Genomic DNA, 16,681 nt, shown 5'->3' on the forward strand with positions numbered 1-16,681 from the left:
TCAGAAATGAAAATGTGGAAATTTAACACAGAACATGTAGATAACATCATTAACATGTGTGCAAAAATAGAAGAAACATTTGGAAAGAAGGGGTGCAAGGTAATGGTTGTGAATTTCTTATAAACAAAAACCAACAGTGAAAAAAAATGTTTAAAACTGCAAAAGATGGGAAATAAATCTATAGATATTTAAACATCAATGTACTGTGCTCTTTGAAAATTAGTTTAGAGTCTTTGTGGTCTGTCATTTCTTTCCTAATATTCAGGTTAAAAGTAATAAAAATTCCTAATTATCACATTTACTAAGATATACTTTTGTATTTAAAATTTACAACAACTCTAGTTTTTTTTATTTTTTACCTCACTTTTATGTTAGAATTTAATATAATTCTGGTTAAAATTTTTAATTTTTATGTTATTTTTTTGAGTTATTAGATGTTACATTTATATTTAAATATTTAAAAATTTAATGTTCTGATATTCTACATTTATTGTATTCTATTTTGGAACAGTTTGTAACTGACATTCCGAAAGTACGGTATATGAAGATGGCCTATGGATTAGGTTGAAAACATTAGTATATAGCAAATAAATGTATCTCAGCAGCCAAAGGTGTTTAGTGATGATTTTAATATAGTGTGTGTGTGTGTGTGTGTGTGCACATATAAATACATATGTATAAAATCATTTCAATTATATTACTTACTTTTTCAATTCTTCCATTTCATTGCATTCATCTTGAAGTAAATCATGAGGATTTATCAAACACTGAATAGGTACACCAACAGATGATTCAGATTTCGATGCAAACATTGCTGGATTATTAACAATTGTGCCATCACTAACAGATTGTGTTGGTTGGGTTAATGAATTACTGAGAGGTATAATGGTTAACTCACTTGGAAGTTTTGAGGTAGGGGAAGTAATAGATGAATTGGGTGAAGGAGAAACATTGCCATTTGGTGGAATAGTTGATACTATATCTGAAATTCCATCGTTGGAAGTACCATTACTTTGTGGTTGAGAATATGATTGAGAACATGACTGTTCACCTTGTTTAAAGGCTGGCTGCATAGATGGCACTGTTTCTGACCTGAGAGAGTTTGAAGACATTCCATTCGGCACTTGACTGGTTGTAGGCAAGCTTGTTACTTTTGTAATTGTAATGCCCAAAGGACTATTGTTATGTCCAGCATCAGGAGTAGAAGTCTCTGTGCTGTGAAGTGATGACGTAGATGTTGGGCTACTATAATGTTGTCCACGTACATTATTTCCATTGGTCTTTCCCAATTCAATGTCTAACCGATCTAGTTGTCAAAAGCTTGTACTACTTGTTCTTTTGTAATACCGCTGCTTCGCAAGCGGCGAATCAGTTCAATCTGTTCAATGGTAAATAGGGCACCAGCCATAGAAGCAAGAAGGCATACCATACATCCAGTAGCCAGCACTTTCAGTTCCCACTAATATATTTTAACTTTTGTTACATCCTGATCACTTTCTCTGCTAATAGAAAAAACATAAATATAAGTAAATAATAGAAATGCAATTAACTGGCCTAAATACCTACAAAAATTACTACATATATATAAATTTAACATTATGATATCATTTCAAAAAGAATATTTTTAATTTACTATTATTATTTTATTCACAATTTTATATTTTTTCAATGAAAAATATCAAAAAAAAAAAAGAAAATATTACATAAATTTGTCTTTTTAAAATTTACATATAAATGACTAATATTGTTCCAATAATTTCCTAACTATAAATTCAAATATTTAGTAATTTAAATTTCAATATATTTTGTTTTTTTTTGACAGATGTTTATATGTATGTGTGTACGCATGTGCACATGTACACACATACACAAGATAAAGTCAAAAAAAGGGAAGAAAACATTAGGTGTATTGCAAGAATAGAAAATCAATTACGATATATCTGTCATTTTATACAAGAAATTATTGTTTTTGGAGAAAAGGCAATATATTTTCTAGTTGTTGGAAACAAAATGGCCATTTTTTAAAATTAAACTTTTTGGCCTTGTAGTTCAACTTTTTTCCATGTGAACAGTGCTGTATGCTTGCAATTGGAAGAGCCCACACATAATATGTGAATTTAAAAATGTAATCTCATTTATATTGTGAGTTCCACATGTTAAAGAATACTTTCTCTGATGGAATAAAAAAAAAGGAAATTGAATAATTTTCTTTTTCGAATATAAGCAGGAACATAATGCAGCTGAAGCAATATGAAATACCAATAAAACTTTCAGTGAAGGTTCTTCTAGTGAAGTGAGCAGACTGACAGGGATTGGTTTAAAAAATGTCATTCTGGGAATATAAATTTCAAAAATCAGAACTGAAGATCATAATCGAATTAACAATGCCTCACAGTCCTTATTTCTAATTTAATTTTTTACTGTCTACTTGGACATTGACTATTAGTAGGACGTTAACTGGTATTTAATATTTGATACAAAACTGACAGTTAGATCAGAAAACAAAACTTTTATTAACTTCACCTGTAGTAGTAATTTTTCCTGTACACATATATGTACATATATGTGTACAGGAAAAATTACTACTACAGGTGAAGTTAATAAAAGTTTTGTTTTCTGATCTAACTGTCAGTTTTGTATCAAATATTAAATACCAGTTAACGTCCTACTAATAGTCAATGTCCAAGTAGACAGTAAAAAACTAAATCATAATCGAATCATTACATCACTTGACTCTCCAGGAAATCACAGAAAGGTTGAATGTACTGGACATTATTCATCCATTTCTCAACACCTAAATATGTTAGGGAAAGTCAAGAGCTCGACAAATGGGTACCTCACAAACTCGGTGAGAAAAATAAGGAGCTTCATTTGGAGATCTGCAGTTCTTTAATTAGTTGTCACATAAATGAAATTCTTCTCCATCCACCTTATTCTCCAGACTTTTTGCCAAGGAAAGTTGTCAAGAAAGAGGATGCAATAAAAAGTACCTTTAATGACTTTTTGGCTTCTTGTTCTTGTGATTTCCATCAAATTGACATTAATGCATTTCTATTGCATTGAGAAAGTGTATTAATGTTGGTGAAAACAATTTTGAATGAAAATATAAGTTTTAAATTAAATTAATATGTATTCAAAGTCGAGTAAAAATTGGCCATTTCATTTGCAACAATCTAATAATTATCTTTGGCAAATCAGAAGAAATGTTTGGCACACAACATAAGATTTTAATTATTTTTTTACTGTATAAATAAGTTTTATCTTAATTTCAGTTTTTTTTAATTATAGTTTGAACATAAACTGATAAAAAAAAAATGTTCAGCTTATAATCATCATCATTTTCTCAGCCAGATTTTTAAAATTTATGCTAATTAAAGTATATTCACTATTTCTTTAAAAATAATTGTTCTAACTCTAAACTTTTGGCACGAATAAATTATTTGAAAGATAATTACACCCACTGTATGGTACACAGATACAAAAAGGTTGTCATTCCTAATCTATTCCATGATCAAAGTACATGCATGTATGAGGCACATCAGAAATTAAGTTCTAAATTGGCTAGAAAAAAACAGAAACTTACTTCTTCAACCTTATGTTTATTGTTGTAGCAGTGACTATGTATTTTTCTATTTTCAATATATTCACCTTTGAGGTTCAGATATTTGTCATAGTAACAAATAAGCTTTTGCAAACCATCATCAAAGAAGTTTCCCATCAAATTTAAATTTAATCTTACAAACATATTTGTTTTTTTTTTTTTACATAAACAAAGATCATTGTAATTCATATATTAGGGTTTATCACACACACAGCAATCAAGTATTTGAAAACAATTTATTATACTTTGGTTATCATAAAGACTACTATATAAAATTTACAATTATTACAAAATTACAGGGTGATAATAATTAACCCATACAAGTTTTTTGCATCGTAAATTTATTAAAGAAATGAAAATTAGCAAAACAACAGCAGATAGCTGTGACAATACTTTATGTATTAATCAGATATTCAGCCGGTTTCAAAGTGGCCTCCTTTTGCTTTGATGCAGAGCCCCAAACGCATTTTGAAATTCTCGGCAATGGGCCGCTGCTCTTCTGGAGACAGTTTGTCCCACTCCTGGTGTAAGGATTGCTTCAGCGACTCCAGCGACTGTGGCGCTTAGTGCAGGCCCTGGTCTTCAAAATGGACCACACGCTGTACTCCATCGAGTTCAGATCTGGCGAGTACAGTGACCATTCCACAGACGAGATGAAATCAGGAAAATGAGCCTTGCACCATTCCCGAGTCTTCTTTGCCTTGTGTACCGGTGCCGAGTACTGTTGAAACTTCCGTCACCAAAATGCTGCTGAGCCCACAGAAGTACCACGGCCTCAAGAATGTCACAGCGGTACATGTCTTGATTGATTTTAGCACCTTGATTGACAAAAAGGGGTGTCTTGCTGCTTGCACAAATTCTGCCCCAAACCATGACTGACATTAGATTTTGGCGATGTTCAATGACGGCTAAGCATCCGGGAGCCTCTGCAGACCAGTTCCTGTCATTTTGATGGTTTGGTTGTGCACCTGTTGTATGGAGAAAAGCCTCTTGTCTGGGAAGAGAATGTGCTCCCATTGTCGACCTGTGGCTCGACGCTTGAGTTGACGGCATCTTTGGAGTTACACACACTTGTTTTCATTGGTGAAGAGCTGAACCTTTTGGAACTTGTAGGGCTTGAGTCCAAGTTCCTTTTTCACCATTAACCGCACCGATTTGCGATTGATTCTGATCTCACTAGTAATTTTTCTCATGGAGACCTTCGAATGTTGGTCAACTCACTTTTTGATGATCTTGCAGTTTCTAGACATGTTGACAATGCGCTTTCTTCCACGTCCAGGATGGTCATCATCGTGGCCAAGCTCCTTGAATTGCTGAACTGTATCTGAGACTGTCATTTTGGGAACACTGAGCAAATGAACAATTTCACATTGATACTTTCCTTGCCAGAATAGTTCCAAAATTGCACAACGTTTGTTCAACATCCTTAAAAAAATAAAGAACTAACCCTTATTACACCAAAAGCACATCTACATGGGCGGAAAATCACAGAGAATTAAACACTACAGTATGTAAATTAGTGACAGTAATGCAGCATTGCTACAAACTTTGTACGGGTTAATTATTGTCACCCTGTAACTAAAATGCATTTCAGAACTTGGATTCCCTCTTCAGTTGCATGATTATTATACATAAAACCAATAAATTTTTGTAAAAATTATAACAAAACATTAGTAACATAAAATTAATCTGTTTTAAACTACATTTGGTACATTTCCTTCTTTATATTTGTTTTCATCAGTCATACAATTAAAGTTTGTTTAGTCCATTTTGTATACTTCAAATTATGATACAGTATTAACAAATACATTTACAATATGAATATATTTCAAGACACCTTTTTTTTTCTTATAAAAACATCTACATTTTACAATCTTCCAATTTTAAAGATATTAATGGAGTTTAAAGTAGTAAAATTCCAATACTTTACACATCATTCACAAATAACTTATATTCAGTAATCACCAATCTATACATCTATTACTTTCCTACATTTGCCAAAATAGAAATACTACACCAAGAGCATGCACACAAACTAGTGTTGCCACCTTTATAACAATCGCTGACCCGGACGGCAGGTCAGGTTTGTTCGAACAGAAGTTCCTGACACATGCACAATGTCATTTTACAATGAGAAGAAAAACGTGCATGCAGGTTCTAAATCAGTTACAGTTAGGGACTAGGGACTTGCGTAGGAGTATAAATAACTAAATACATTGTATGATTGTATAAATACACAAAAAAAAACAAAAGGTCGAAAGGCAAGTTGCATGTCACACGTCAGCATAAACAGAGTAACATGGCGAAATGGCAGATAAGTTTCGGTGAGTGTGAGGTCCTTCGTTGTTCAAACGGTGTAAATTTATAACATTATTTGCAAGAACTTTGTTTCATTGTAATTTCACAATTTCTACGAAATTCCTGGACAAAATTAATAGTTCACACAGACAGCGAGTCAATTCCTGGACTGTAGGGTGAAAACTGGACGGGTGGTAACGCTAACACAAACACTGATTATTAAACACCCAGGTACCAAACTACAAATACAAGGTCTCTCCCAAAAGTAAGTGTACTGATTTTTTATTTAATGACTGTGCAGCATTAATTGGTATTTTCATGTTGCTAGATATCTTAGCAGCATGTCTAGACATGTTTCAAGTTTATCAGTTAAGTCAAATGTGAACAATCTCTGTTTGTGTAAGATAACGTTTTAACACATTCTTATGTTTGAAATAGAGAAAAATCTTGAACAACATTATGCTATCAAGTTTTGTGTGAAACTCAAGAAATCTGCAACCAAGACTTTTGCAGATTTAACCAAAGCTTATGGAGATGCCACTTTATTGAGAAACATGGTGTTTAGATGGCACAAAGATCCAGGGTAAAGTTGATGCTTATTGTTTTTGATGTGAATATGTCTTTAAATTGCTTCTGTAGTGGGAGGCAATTCAGAAAACTGATAACAAAATCGGGGGATACAGTTTGGCATTGCAGCTACATATCTATCATCTACATCCAAAATTTAATTACACCACTCGATAGTTAATGGATCAAAGAATTCATTATGTTGAGTGGGGACTGTGATGCATCACAGTCCCCACTCAACATGGTGGAATGGGAAAGCCTCCCACATGGTGGAAGGGGAAGCGCTGCCATTTTGAGGTTGTTTCGCCACGTCACATACTTTCCGTTTAATATACATTTTGACTCGGATAAGCTATGACGCTCGTTTGAGTTTCAATTTATAGCTCTTGTCAATATTTATCGATTGCATACACAAAACATTAGTGTGGAATAGTTATGGTGAATATATATAGTGTTAAAGTTAAAAATTAAGAAAACTTAATGCAACGTCGGCCTATACTTGTCGAAAAGCCAAATCAAAATAAAGAAATCATATTGGTTAAAAAGGGTTTCTCAACAGCAATCCAGTGATACCCATAAAACACCATATGATAGAGTGAAGCGGTGTGGAAACGTACATAAAACATGGAGATCCGAAGGACTTCTTACTGTTAAGGAATGATTATGACATACATATAATATGCTCAGAAAAAAAATATTATCTGTTAATGTACAACAGTCAAACCTGTTTTTATGCAGTGGATAGGGACCGCATAAAAAAAACGCATTAAAAAAAAAAAACGCACGAAACTTCACGAATGGCTGTAAATAATAGTTTTCGCAACACAATTAAAAAAATATTTTTTTTTATGCGGTCAATAGAGACCGCATAAAAAAAGTCTCACATAGAAAATAACTCAAAACCGTACGAAATAGAACTTATTGACAACAGATGTCAGCACTTGACTGCATCGTCTCGTCTATCGTCTGTTTTACATATTTTTGTCCAGGTGGTGTTTTGTTGACTTAAAAAATAAATTATTTCATTTTTCGCATATTCATGCAATAATATTACTATAATAAGTTCATTTATGCTATAATAAGTTTATTTAGCTATAATAAGTCAACGTGAGACATGACAAATTGCACGAGACTAGTCGCCAACTATACCGCACAAAAAAAAACGCATAAAAAAAATCACACAAAAAAAAGACCGCATAAAAACAGGTTTGACTGTATATTCACGTAAAACACACGACCATGTCCCCAACACAGCCACACCCCATTTTTTTCAATAGCCGTGGAATTGTGCACAAAAAATTTTTACCTTCAGGACAGACAGTTAATCAAGCCTTCTACAAAAATGTCTTGGAACAACTTTGAAAATGGGTCAAGCAAGTCTGCAGGGACATTGCAGAAGATTGGGTGCTGCACCATGATAATGTGCCTGCTCACACAGTGCTATCAATTCCAGAGTTTTAAGCCAAGAAAAAATCCCCACACTCCTACAACCTCCCTGTAGCCCAAACCTAGCTCTGTGCAACTTCTACCTATTTCCTAAGATAAAATCCAAGTTGAAAGGTCATCATTTTGGGGCAGTGGAAAACATCAAAAAAGTTGCAACTGATGAACTAAAATAAACACCCTTACAGAAAACGACTTCAAGTACTGCTACAACCAGTGAAAAAACTTTGGAACCACTGTGTAGCATTGTAACAGTCGTACTTTGAAGGAGAATGTTTGTATTTTGATATAACTCTGTATACTTTGAAATAAAAAATAAGTACATTTACTTTTAAGACAGACCTCGTGTACTCCAAAGGCAGTATTAGAAAATGAAACACACAAAATATACTATGAGAGAGCCATAATCACAGATAAAACAATTCATTTCAATAGACCTGACATCACTTTCATTGATAAAAGCAAAAAGATTGATTATATAATAGACATCTCCATTCCAAACCTTTATAACAAGAAAAATGCTTACACTAAAAAAAATCAACAAGTACACTCCATTTTCCCGAGAAATAAGGCAACTGTAGAGGATAGATAGGGTATTTATTGTACCTATTGTCTTCTCTTCCCCTGGTGTTATACCACATACACAAGTGCCTAGAAATCTTAATAAAAATATATACATGGCACTACAGAAAGTCACAATATTAAACACATCACATTATTAGGAAGTTTTTATACATTCATACCAGGGCTATGAAGTCAGTAGATTTTCACATGACATTGACTTGACTTTTTCTTACCATTCGACTCCACCAGGGGTGGATTTGTTAACAAAGTAGGCCCGAAAATTCTGACGTCATCACATGACCTCAGAATAAAAGCTTCAATAAATACAGTTCTAATAAAAATAGAACGTAGAAACTTTTTTACTCCAAAGTTTTAGAATTAGTAATGACATAGTCAATATATAAATATGTATTTGATAATTTTTTTCTTTTTCAGCTGTTATATATAACAGAGGGAAGGTGTAGCAATTGGTCAAAAAATGACCCCATCTCAAAATTTTTACATTTTTGGACTCAGGACACCTTGAAATGTCAACATTTACTAAAAATCCAGGTTTTTTTTCTATATGTATGGCTGTCAGACTGTGGGGCACAATTTTGTTCAGCTTGTTTGAAGATTGATAACTTCTGTGGTTTTTGAATTGGAGTCAGATGGTATAACACAGAAGTTATTAAGCTTTAAAATGATTGAACTAAATCATGCTCCACACACAATCTAACATCGTGCATACAGAAAAACCTCAGATGTTTTTGCACTTCTCTACATTTCGAGGCTTATATACTAGCCTATGTTTACTCAAAAATTAAACTTAACAACATACAAAAAATCAGTAAGCATTTCAACAACAAAAAACAATGTACTACTCAGCTGGTTTTTAATTCTACAATTCTTTCAACCAACACATAACACCATTAAAAATTTTACTTTCTTTAAAATTACAACGTTATAATAAAAACATGATTAAAAAACCATAAGATTAACATATATAAACTACATCATACATCTTTTTTAAAAAACAAATTTTTTTTACAACTGTTTCCTTCCAATAAGCATATACATTGCAACCACATATCAGGCAACCATCCAATATCACTATTCATTCTATTATTCCTTTTCCCTCCTTTTTTATTTTTTAATTCAGTCTACCAATACAAACCATCTACACTCCACTATTCCAACACTCTCAACAACTTCACTAACAAGACCTTCCACATTAACCAAGGTTTAACCACAATTTAATTGATTACCTAAAATACAGATATACATTCATATATCAAATGCCTTTTATCATACTATATGAAAAAAATTGATATTGGTAAAAAGGTGGGTAGAAATATTTACCTATTTTAATAAACAACATATTTCACACAAAAATCTTATGCAGTGGGTGATCGGTTAATGAACAGATTGGTTAACAGACAAATTGGATAACGAACACTTTCGCGAAAGATTTTTATAATCAGACAATGAGCACTTCACTGAACAAACACAAAAAGAAGCAATGGAAATAGCAAATACCGATTGATTTTCCCTTGTTTCCAGGTAACAATTCAAAACTTTTCGGAGTGCGAGAGACGTCGACATCAACGTTCAATCCGACATATACTGATCAGATAGTATTCCCTGAACTTTGAAATACTCCCTTGAATTCCAGCCTTTTATTTTTCTGACAGAAACAATTCTTTTATAGTATTTGCGAGACTGTCGGGCAGGCACTCATTAAGTTTTGCATCAATTTTTATTTTCGAAAGGTGAGAGTATAATCGCAAAGGTAGAGAGTGGGCAGAAGTCTGATGTTGCTGGGCAATATGGCTTGAACAAATCTACAGTAGGGCACAGTTCAATCTTATCTAAGAAAGATACAGTATAATCAAGAAGACCCAAGCAGTTAAAGGAGTAACAAAAATCACATCTGAGAAATAAAGAACATTGAAGAGCTCATAATGGAACTTTAAATGGATCTGACAACAGAAAAACACCAAGAACTCTTAAATGAAGAACACCAAGAAACTTGGTGAGAAACTTCTGAAAAAGAGGATTAATGCCAACATCTGCTATTAATTAAAGATCTTTTGAAAAAGGGGGGATGTCAAATCAATGGTCTTAAAATGGCATACAACCAGGTTGAGGTTAATAGGCTTGGGGATCTCTACAATTACAATGCTATTAATTACTTCTGAAAATTCTGAAGAAGAGAGAAATACAATCAACATTAGACAAATTCTTTAACCCCCACAAATAAAAAAACATGACTAATAAAAATGCAAGACTGTGTATATAAGTATTTTTATTATTACATATAAATAAATGTAGTAAGTAAGTATATATTTTTTTAGTTTTTGGGGTCTCCAAAACGAATTAATCAAATTCCCATAAAAACCTACGGTAAATCGATAATCAGTTAACGAACAATTCGGATAGCGAACAAAGTCTTGGAATGGATTATGTTCGTTAACCGATCACCCACTGTACTTCTAACTGAATATTTATTATGCTGCCCCAGCACCAATGCTTCAGTTGAGTGTGTGTTTTCAATTGGAAATGACTACTGCAGCAGTGAATAATCACCATTATCTGTAAACAGGTTATCATTGGTCATATCTGTAAAATTTAATTTATATGATGTAAGTTGTAATGAGATTAGCAAATTGTTAGAAGGAAATGACCAATTAGTAAAACTAATACATTCAGTGGAAAAATAAGATTTAAAAAAATTTTCTGCACTGTTTAATATTGTATTAAATAAGTAATAAGTAGGTGTTTTTAAAGGTAGCATTTGTAATAATGTTTGTAAGGTAGTTTGTGTTTCCTAAGACAATAAATGATTTTGTTTTTTACTCACTGTACACCTTTTCCTTCACAAATAGTTGGTCACGTTATTATTGTTATTATATAAATAAAATATAAATGTGGTAATAAGATTTTAAAAAATTTTTATTTGATAAGCATTTGTAGGTTATTTACATCTGTATTAGAGATTTCTTCTTGATATTCCATTTTTTCATTTCATTTACTTTAAAATTACATCTACAGTGAAGTGTAATAAAAAACAATGTTTTAACGTTTGAGACAGACCTTCTAAATTGCATATTAATAAATGTCATACTCCCAACAATTCTTGTGGATGCAGGATGTGAAATAGCATTGGTTCAGTGAAGGTTTTATTTCTATTCTAGCAATTTCTGTGGGCATATGATGTTATGAATTTTATGATAGCCTTCAACAAGGGCTATCCACATATTTATAAAATTACAATGTGCTAACTGAATAGAGAAACTCAAACTTTAAAACAAAAAATATATATTTTTATATAATGGTTACAAGAAATCTTGTACATCCTAAAAATATTTCATACATGTTTGTGTGTTTTATATGACAGTTATGTTAAATGATATATATTTTTAAAATTCTGCAGTAAGTTACATGAAATCAAAAGTTAGAGGTGATTCAATACGTAAAGGGGTATCCATCAATTATATCTTATCTACAAAAGTTAGGCAGTCTATAAAGTATTTTATTGACAATAATAATGAAGGTTGTTGTTGACGTTATTATTATTATGATTATTATTATTATAGCAATAACAATAACAGCATTTTATTGATAATAATAATAATAACTAATATAATATCCATTCTTATCTGCTTGAAATGTCTTGTGACTAAAATTCTTATATACAAAATATAAATAATGTTACCAAATGGAGAGCAGCTAACATCAGATAAAAGAAGAATGAGAGAGATAAATATGCTCTATCGTTATTTTTTAAATTCAGAACTGAAATATCTTAAATTACACAATAAAAACAATCATAACTTTTTCAATTTAAAATAATAAAAATCTTTTTAAATAGAATTTGTAAATAGTAGATATTTATTATTGAAATATATAAATAATTTTCAAAAATTAAGACTATCAACATTAGTAATTTTTATAGAAATTCAATATCATAGTGGGTAATATAACTACAAAAAATCAAAAACCTTTAGAGTCTAGCATTTTATTTACGAAAAGCAAATATTTTTGGCTAATTTAACTAGCCCTCTTCAAGATCAAAACTGCAGACACCTGGATTTGAGAGCATCAGTTCAAATTATTCAAAAATTTTGTAATATGACCTATTTTAAATGGAATGTGTACTATGAATTATTTTGAACTGATGTTCTGCAATCCAGTTGTTGTAAGTAGTTTGAATCTGAAGATGGCTAGTTAAATTAGCTTAAAACATTTGTAGTTTTTCAAAAATGTAATGCTACGTTGTCAAGGTTTTTAGTTTCTTTCTGGGGTAATTTCTATGTATTTACAATGTTTATTTTCTAAATTTCTCCCAATGTATTGATATACATCTATAAATGTATTTTATTAATTAATTTTCATATATGTATATATATTTAACCTGTGAGAATAAAGTGTAATATATGTACCCTATGTTTTATAAGTTTTTTTTTTCATTATTTTTAAATATATTAAAAACTCAGGACATATATTTTAATTGTTAAAACCAAGTTTTCAAAACTGCACTAAGCTCTAAGAATGAAAATTTGTTAGAGTCTTTAAGCATGACATTTATATGCGTGAAATATACATTAGAAACGAATATATTAAAGTAATATTTAATAAGCATGTTATATGAATTAGTATTGATACAAAACCATTAAGATAAGTAATGGTTAGCTAATAACGAAGATCGATTTACATTTCAAATTAACTAATTAAAATTACATATATGTCATTTCTCATACATAAAATGAATGGAAATATTTCAATAAAAAGAAAACCAAAACAAAAATTGTCTTTTAATCTTTGTTTGTTGAATCTTAAAATATTTAATAAAAAGGTATTTCAAAATAAAAGGATATTACAAATACTCTTGCATTATATACTACTTATGAGAAGTCCACATGAGAATCAATACTGCTTTAAATTCCATTAAAAATAGTAAAAAGAGATAACCATTATAGATTTATATTATTTCTGAAGACTTTATGAATATTTTTAATAATATATATCTTAGAATAATAAATAAAATTTTGTATGTTTCAAAGTAATTTAATTCTAGATTTCCCTTGAATTCAATATTTAAATTTTGTTTATTAAAGTTATTTTCATATTTGCCAACCTTTAGTATGGGGGACAGCTGAGACATTGGTAGAAAAATGCTGATTTTTGAATAAAAACACAGCATAAACAAGTGAAAAATTCTTTATTAGTATTGATATTGCACAAGGCTTATATTAAATACCTTTAATAAACAAAATTTAATTTATCTTTGCTTATGATATTTTATAAAGATACTGTCATAAACACTGCCATAAAAAGCTTTATACTCTAACATCACAATTTTAAAAAGGTCAATTAATTTTAAATATAAATGGTTAACGATATACTAATATATGCAATTTATTTTGCTGTAACTGCTCAAACTTATATAGAACACACAGATTTATTACATGACGTGTATAAAAATTCTTAAATTTAGTAAATGACCATATTAGATAAAGACATTTCAGTATGGATCTCCTTAGATAGTAATGAAACAATTACACTGTTCACTACCTAAGTTACTGCTCAGGTGATCCATTGGGATAACCTCTCACTTCTCTTATATGTCAGTTCTGTAGCATCTCTTCATACTAATGCCTGCCTTAAAGAAAATCTTCTACAGATAATACACAACAATTTTGCTACTTCAAATTCTTTTTGAATCCTCTTCTTTTGTAGTCCAATTCCAACTTTTCAAAAATCAATCCACAATGCTTCAAATAAAATTTTTGTGTCTACATAACACAATTAAGTATATCTTTCATATGGTAGCTACTTTTACCAAATATGACAACTGCAATACATTAGTATCACACCTCTAGTGTTGGCAAAATTAGCAATTACATCATCATCAAATGATTCCATTACAGAAAGTGGTGAGGTTAAGGATAATGTCCCAAAAGCCATTTTTTCACATTGTTAATGATTTACATCTACTATATTGTTCCTTAGATTTTGATCATCAATGTACATGAAAATTTACAGCCAAAACAAAGAATTTTAACTCTCAACATCATATTTTCCATGCATTTTATTCAATTATTTAATTTTACATTAAATAAATATATTAGTAAACGTGAAATATTATGTACACTCTGTGCAATAAGAGAGAAATTACAGTAGAATCCTGATTATCTGAGTTAATGTGGACCAATGTACCTTGGATAATACTGAATGTGCAGCCATTTTGAATTAAAACTTGTAAATGCAAAAGATTTATACGTAGCACTTTTAAGCCTCTTTTTATATGTTATTAAATTTGATAATGCATAAGAAGAACAATTTTTATCAATTTTTACATCATTTATTATATAGCCAATATATATACACAATAGTTTCAAGAATAAAAATGTGTATTATTGTAGTTACATTTTAATATGAATGGTTTATCATTTAACTTTAATGTGAGACAAAAAGTAATGTATTATAAAATAATTTCCTTTTATGTTATCACTTTAAACTTTCTTCTAGGAGTTAGAGTATAAGAACAGTAGTGTAGTTGCTTACTGGCTTGACATGGTAATGCAGAACCTGGATAATCAAAGTTCAACTGTATAATATTTACTTATTTATTAATGCAATAAATAAATAAACAAAGCTTACTGGAATTGTTTCTATACAGTAAAATAACAACCTTTTTTTCATTCCAGCAGTATTTTAATTACGTAAAAACGTTTTCAACTGCTTTAAGCAGCCTTCATCAGTTAAACATACAGCAAAAAAGAACGTAGAATTATAAAATTATGAAAATAATAACGAAGAGTTCTAAATTTACGAAATATAAACAAACTTCTATTGCGCTCGCGCAAATTGTCGGTAACACGCTTGCGCATTAACCCAAACGTAAAACAAAAGGTAGTAACATAATTACCTAGGCATCATAAAAATATTTACATTAAATATAACGATAAACCTAAAATGGCATTTCAATGATGCTCTGTCGCTTTACCAGTGCTCTGTTAATTTTCGTTATCAAAGAAGGATTTCCAGGCTGAAGCTAACGTGTCCACATCTCTATGGTTGATGCAGTTTGTGTTTAAATGAGCTCTGTGTATTTCCATTTTTTCAATGTGCTTAACAGCTTTTCTCGATCTTGCGGCCCTCACATTCGAGGCTTTATCCCAAAATACCGTTATCCCTTGCTCTTTTGCAAATGCTGCCAGTACCATAGAATTAACATTCCTGTTCACCGACTGCTTATGCTCATATACTCTCTGTTTTAGGCTCCTCATCGTAGTGCCAACATATACTAGATCAGTGTTAAATCGATGGTCTCTAATTGGGATGGAATATACTCCTCTTCTGTCGTTGTGCTTTTCTTTTCTCTTATCGTTTCTCAAGATACCGTACACTGTTGGGTTACGCCTGTATATTACGTGCAGATTCCTATGCCTTGCTACTTTCTTAACTACTTTACTCAGAAACGGTATATAATCCAGAACTAAATTTCTTCTTTGCCCAGTTTGGGGTTGTTGCTGGACCTGTTTACGTTTATGCATTCTCGTAATCAGATCGTCAATTACTTTCCTCCGGTACCCGTGTTGAACTGCTATGTTTCTTATGTATTCTAACTCATTATAAGTATCACAGACATTCGTGCAATGCACGTGCGCATGTTTTATCAAGGATCGGTGAAGGTGAAAAGAGGGTGAAATCAAGACAAGTATATATCGTAAACCTGTTTATCAGCTGTTTTTATACCAAGCAATTCTATAGACCCTGAGCACTTTAAACTGGCAGCATTTCGATCCTTGATAAAACGTGCACACACGCATTGCACGAATGTCTGTGATACTTATAATGAGTTAGAATACATAAGAAACGTAGCGATTCAACACGGGTACCGGAGGAAAGTAATTGACGACCTGATTACGAGAATGCATAAACGTAAACAGGACCAGCAACAACCCCAAACTGGGCAAAGAAGAAATTTAGTTCTGGATTATATACCATTTCTGAGTAAAGTAGTTAAGAAAGTAGCGAGGCATAGGAATCTGCATGTAATATACAGGCGTAACCCAACGGTGTACGGTATCTTGAGAAACGATACGAGAAAAGAAAAGCACAACAACAGAACAGGAGTATATTCCATCCCAATTAGAGACCATCGATTTAACACTGATTTAGTATATGTTGGCGCTACGATGAGGAGCCTAAAACAGAGAG

General features: G+C 31.3%; 1 protein-coding gene across 1 annotated transcript in view; it reads right to left on the bottom strand.

Moving 5' to 3' along the window:
- Window positions 1-16,681, bottom strand: part of LOC136970650 (homeobox-containing protein 1-like) — a 51,053-nt gene that overhangs the window by 20,954 nt on the left and 13,418 nt on the right. Inside the window, 2 exon segments of the mRNA XM_067265112.1 lie at window positions 706-1,312; window positions 1,315-1,502. Of these exon segments, the coding sequence (XP_067121213.1) occupies window positions 706-1,312; window positions 1,315-1,429 (722 nt within the window). The 5' untranslated portion in view covers window positions 1,430-1,502.

The sequence above is a fragment of the Centruroides vittatus genome, unplaced genomic scaffold, assembly GCF_030686945.1.
Source record: "Centruroides vittatus isolate TY-2023 unplaced genomic scaffold, ASM3068694v2 contig_1049, whole genome shotgun sequence".
Classification (NCBI taxonomy): domain Eukaryota; kingdom Metazoa; phylum Arthropoda; class Arachnida; order Scorpiones; family Buthidae; genus Centruroides; species Centruroides vittatus.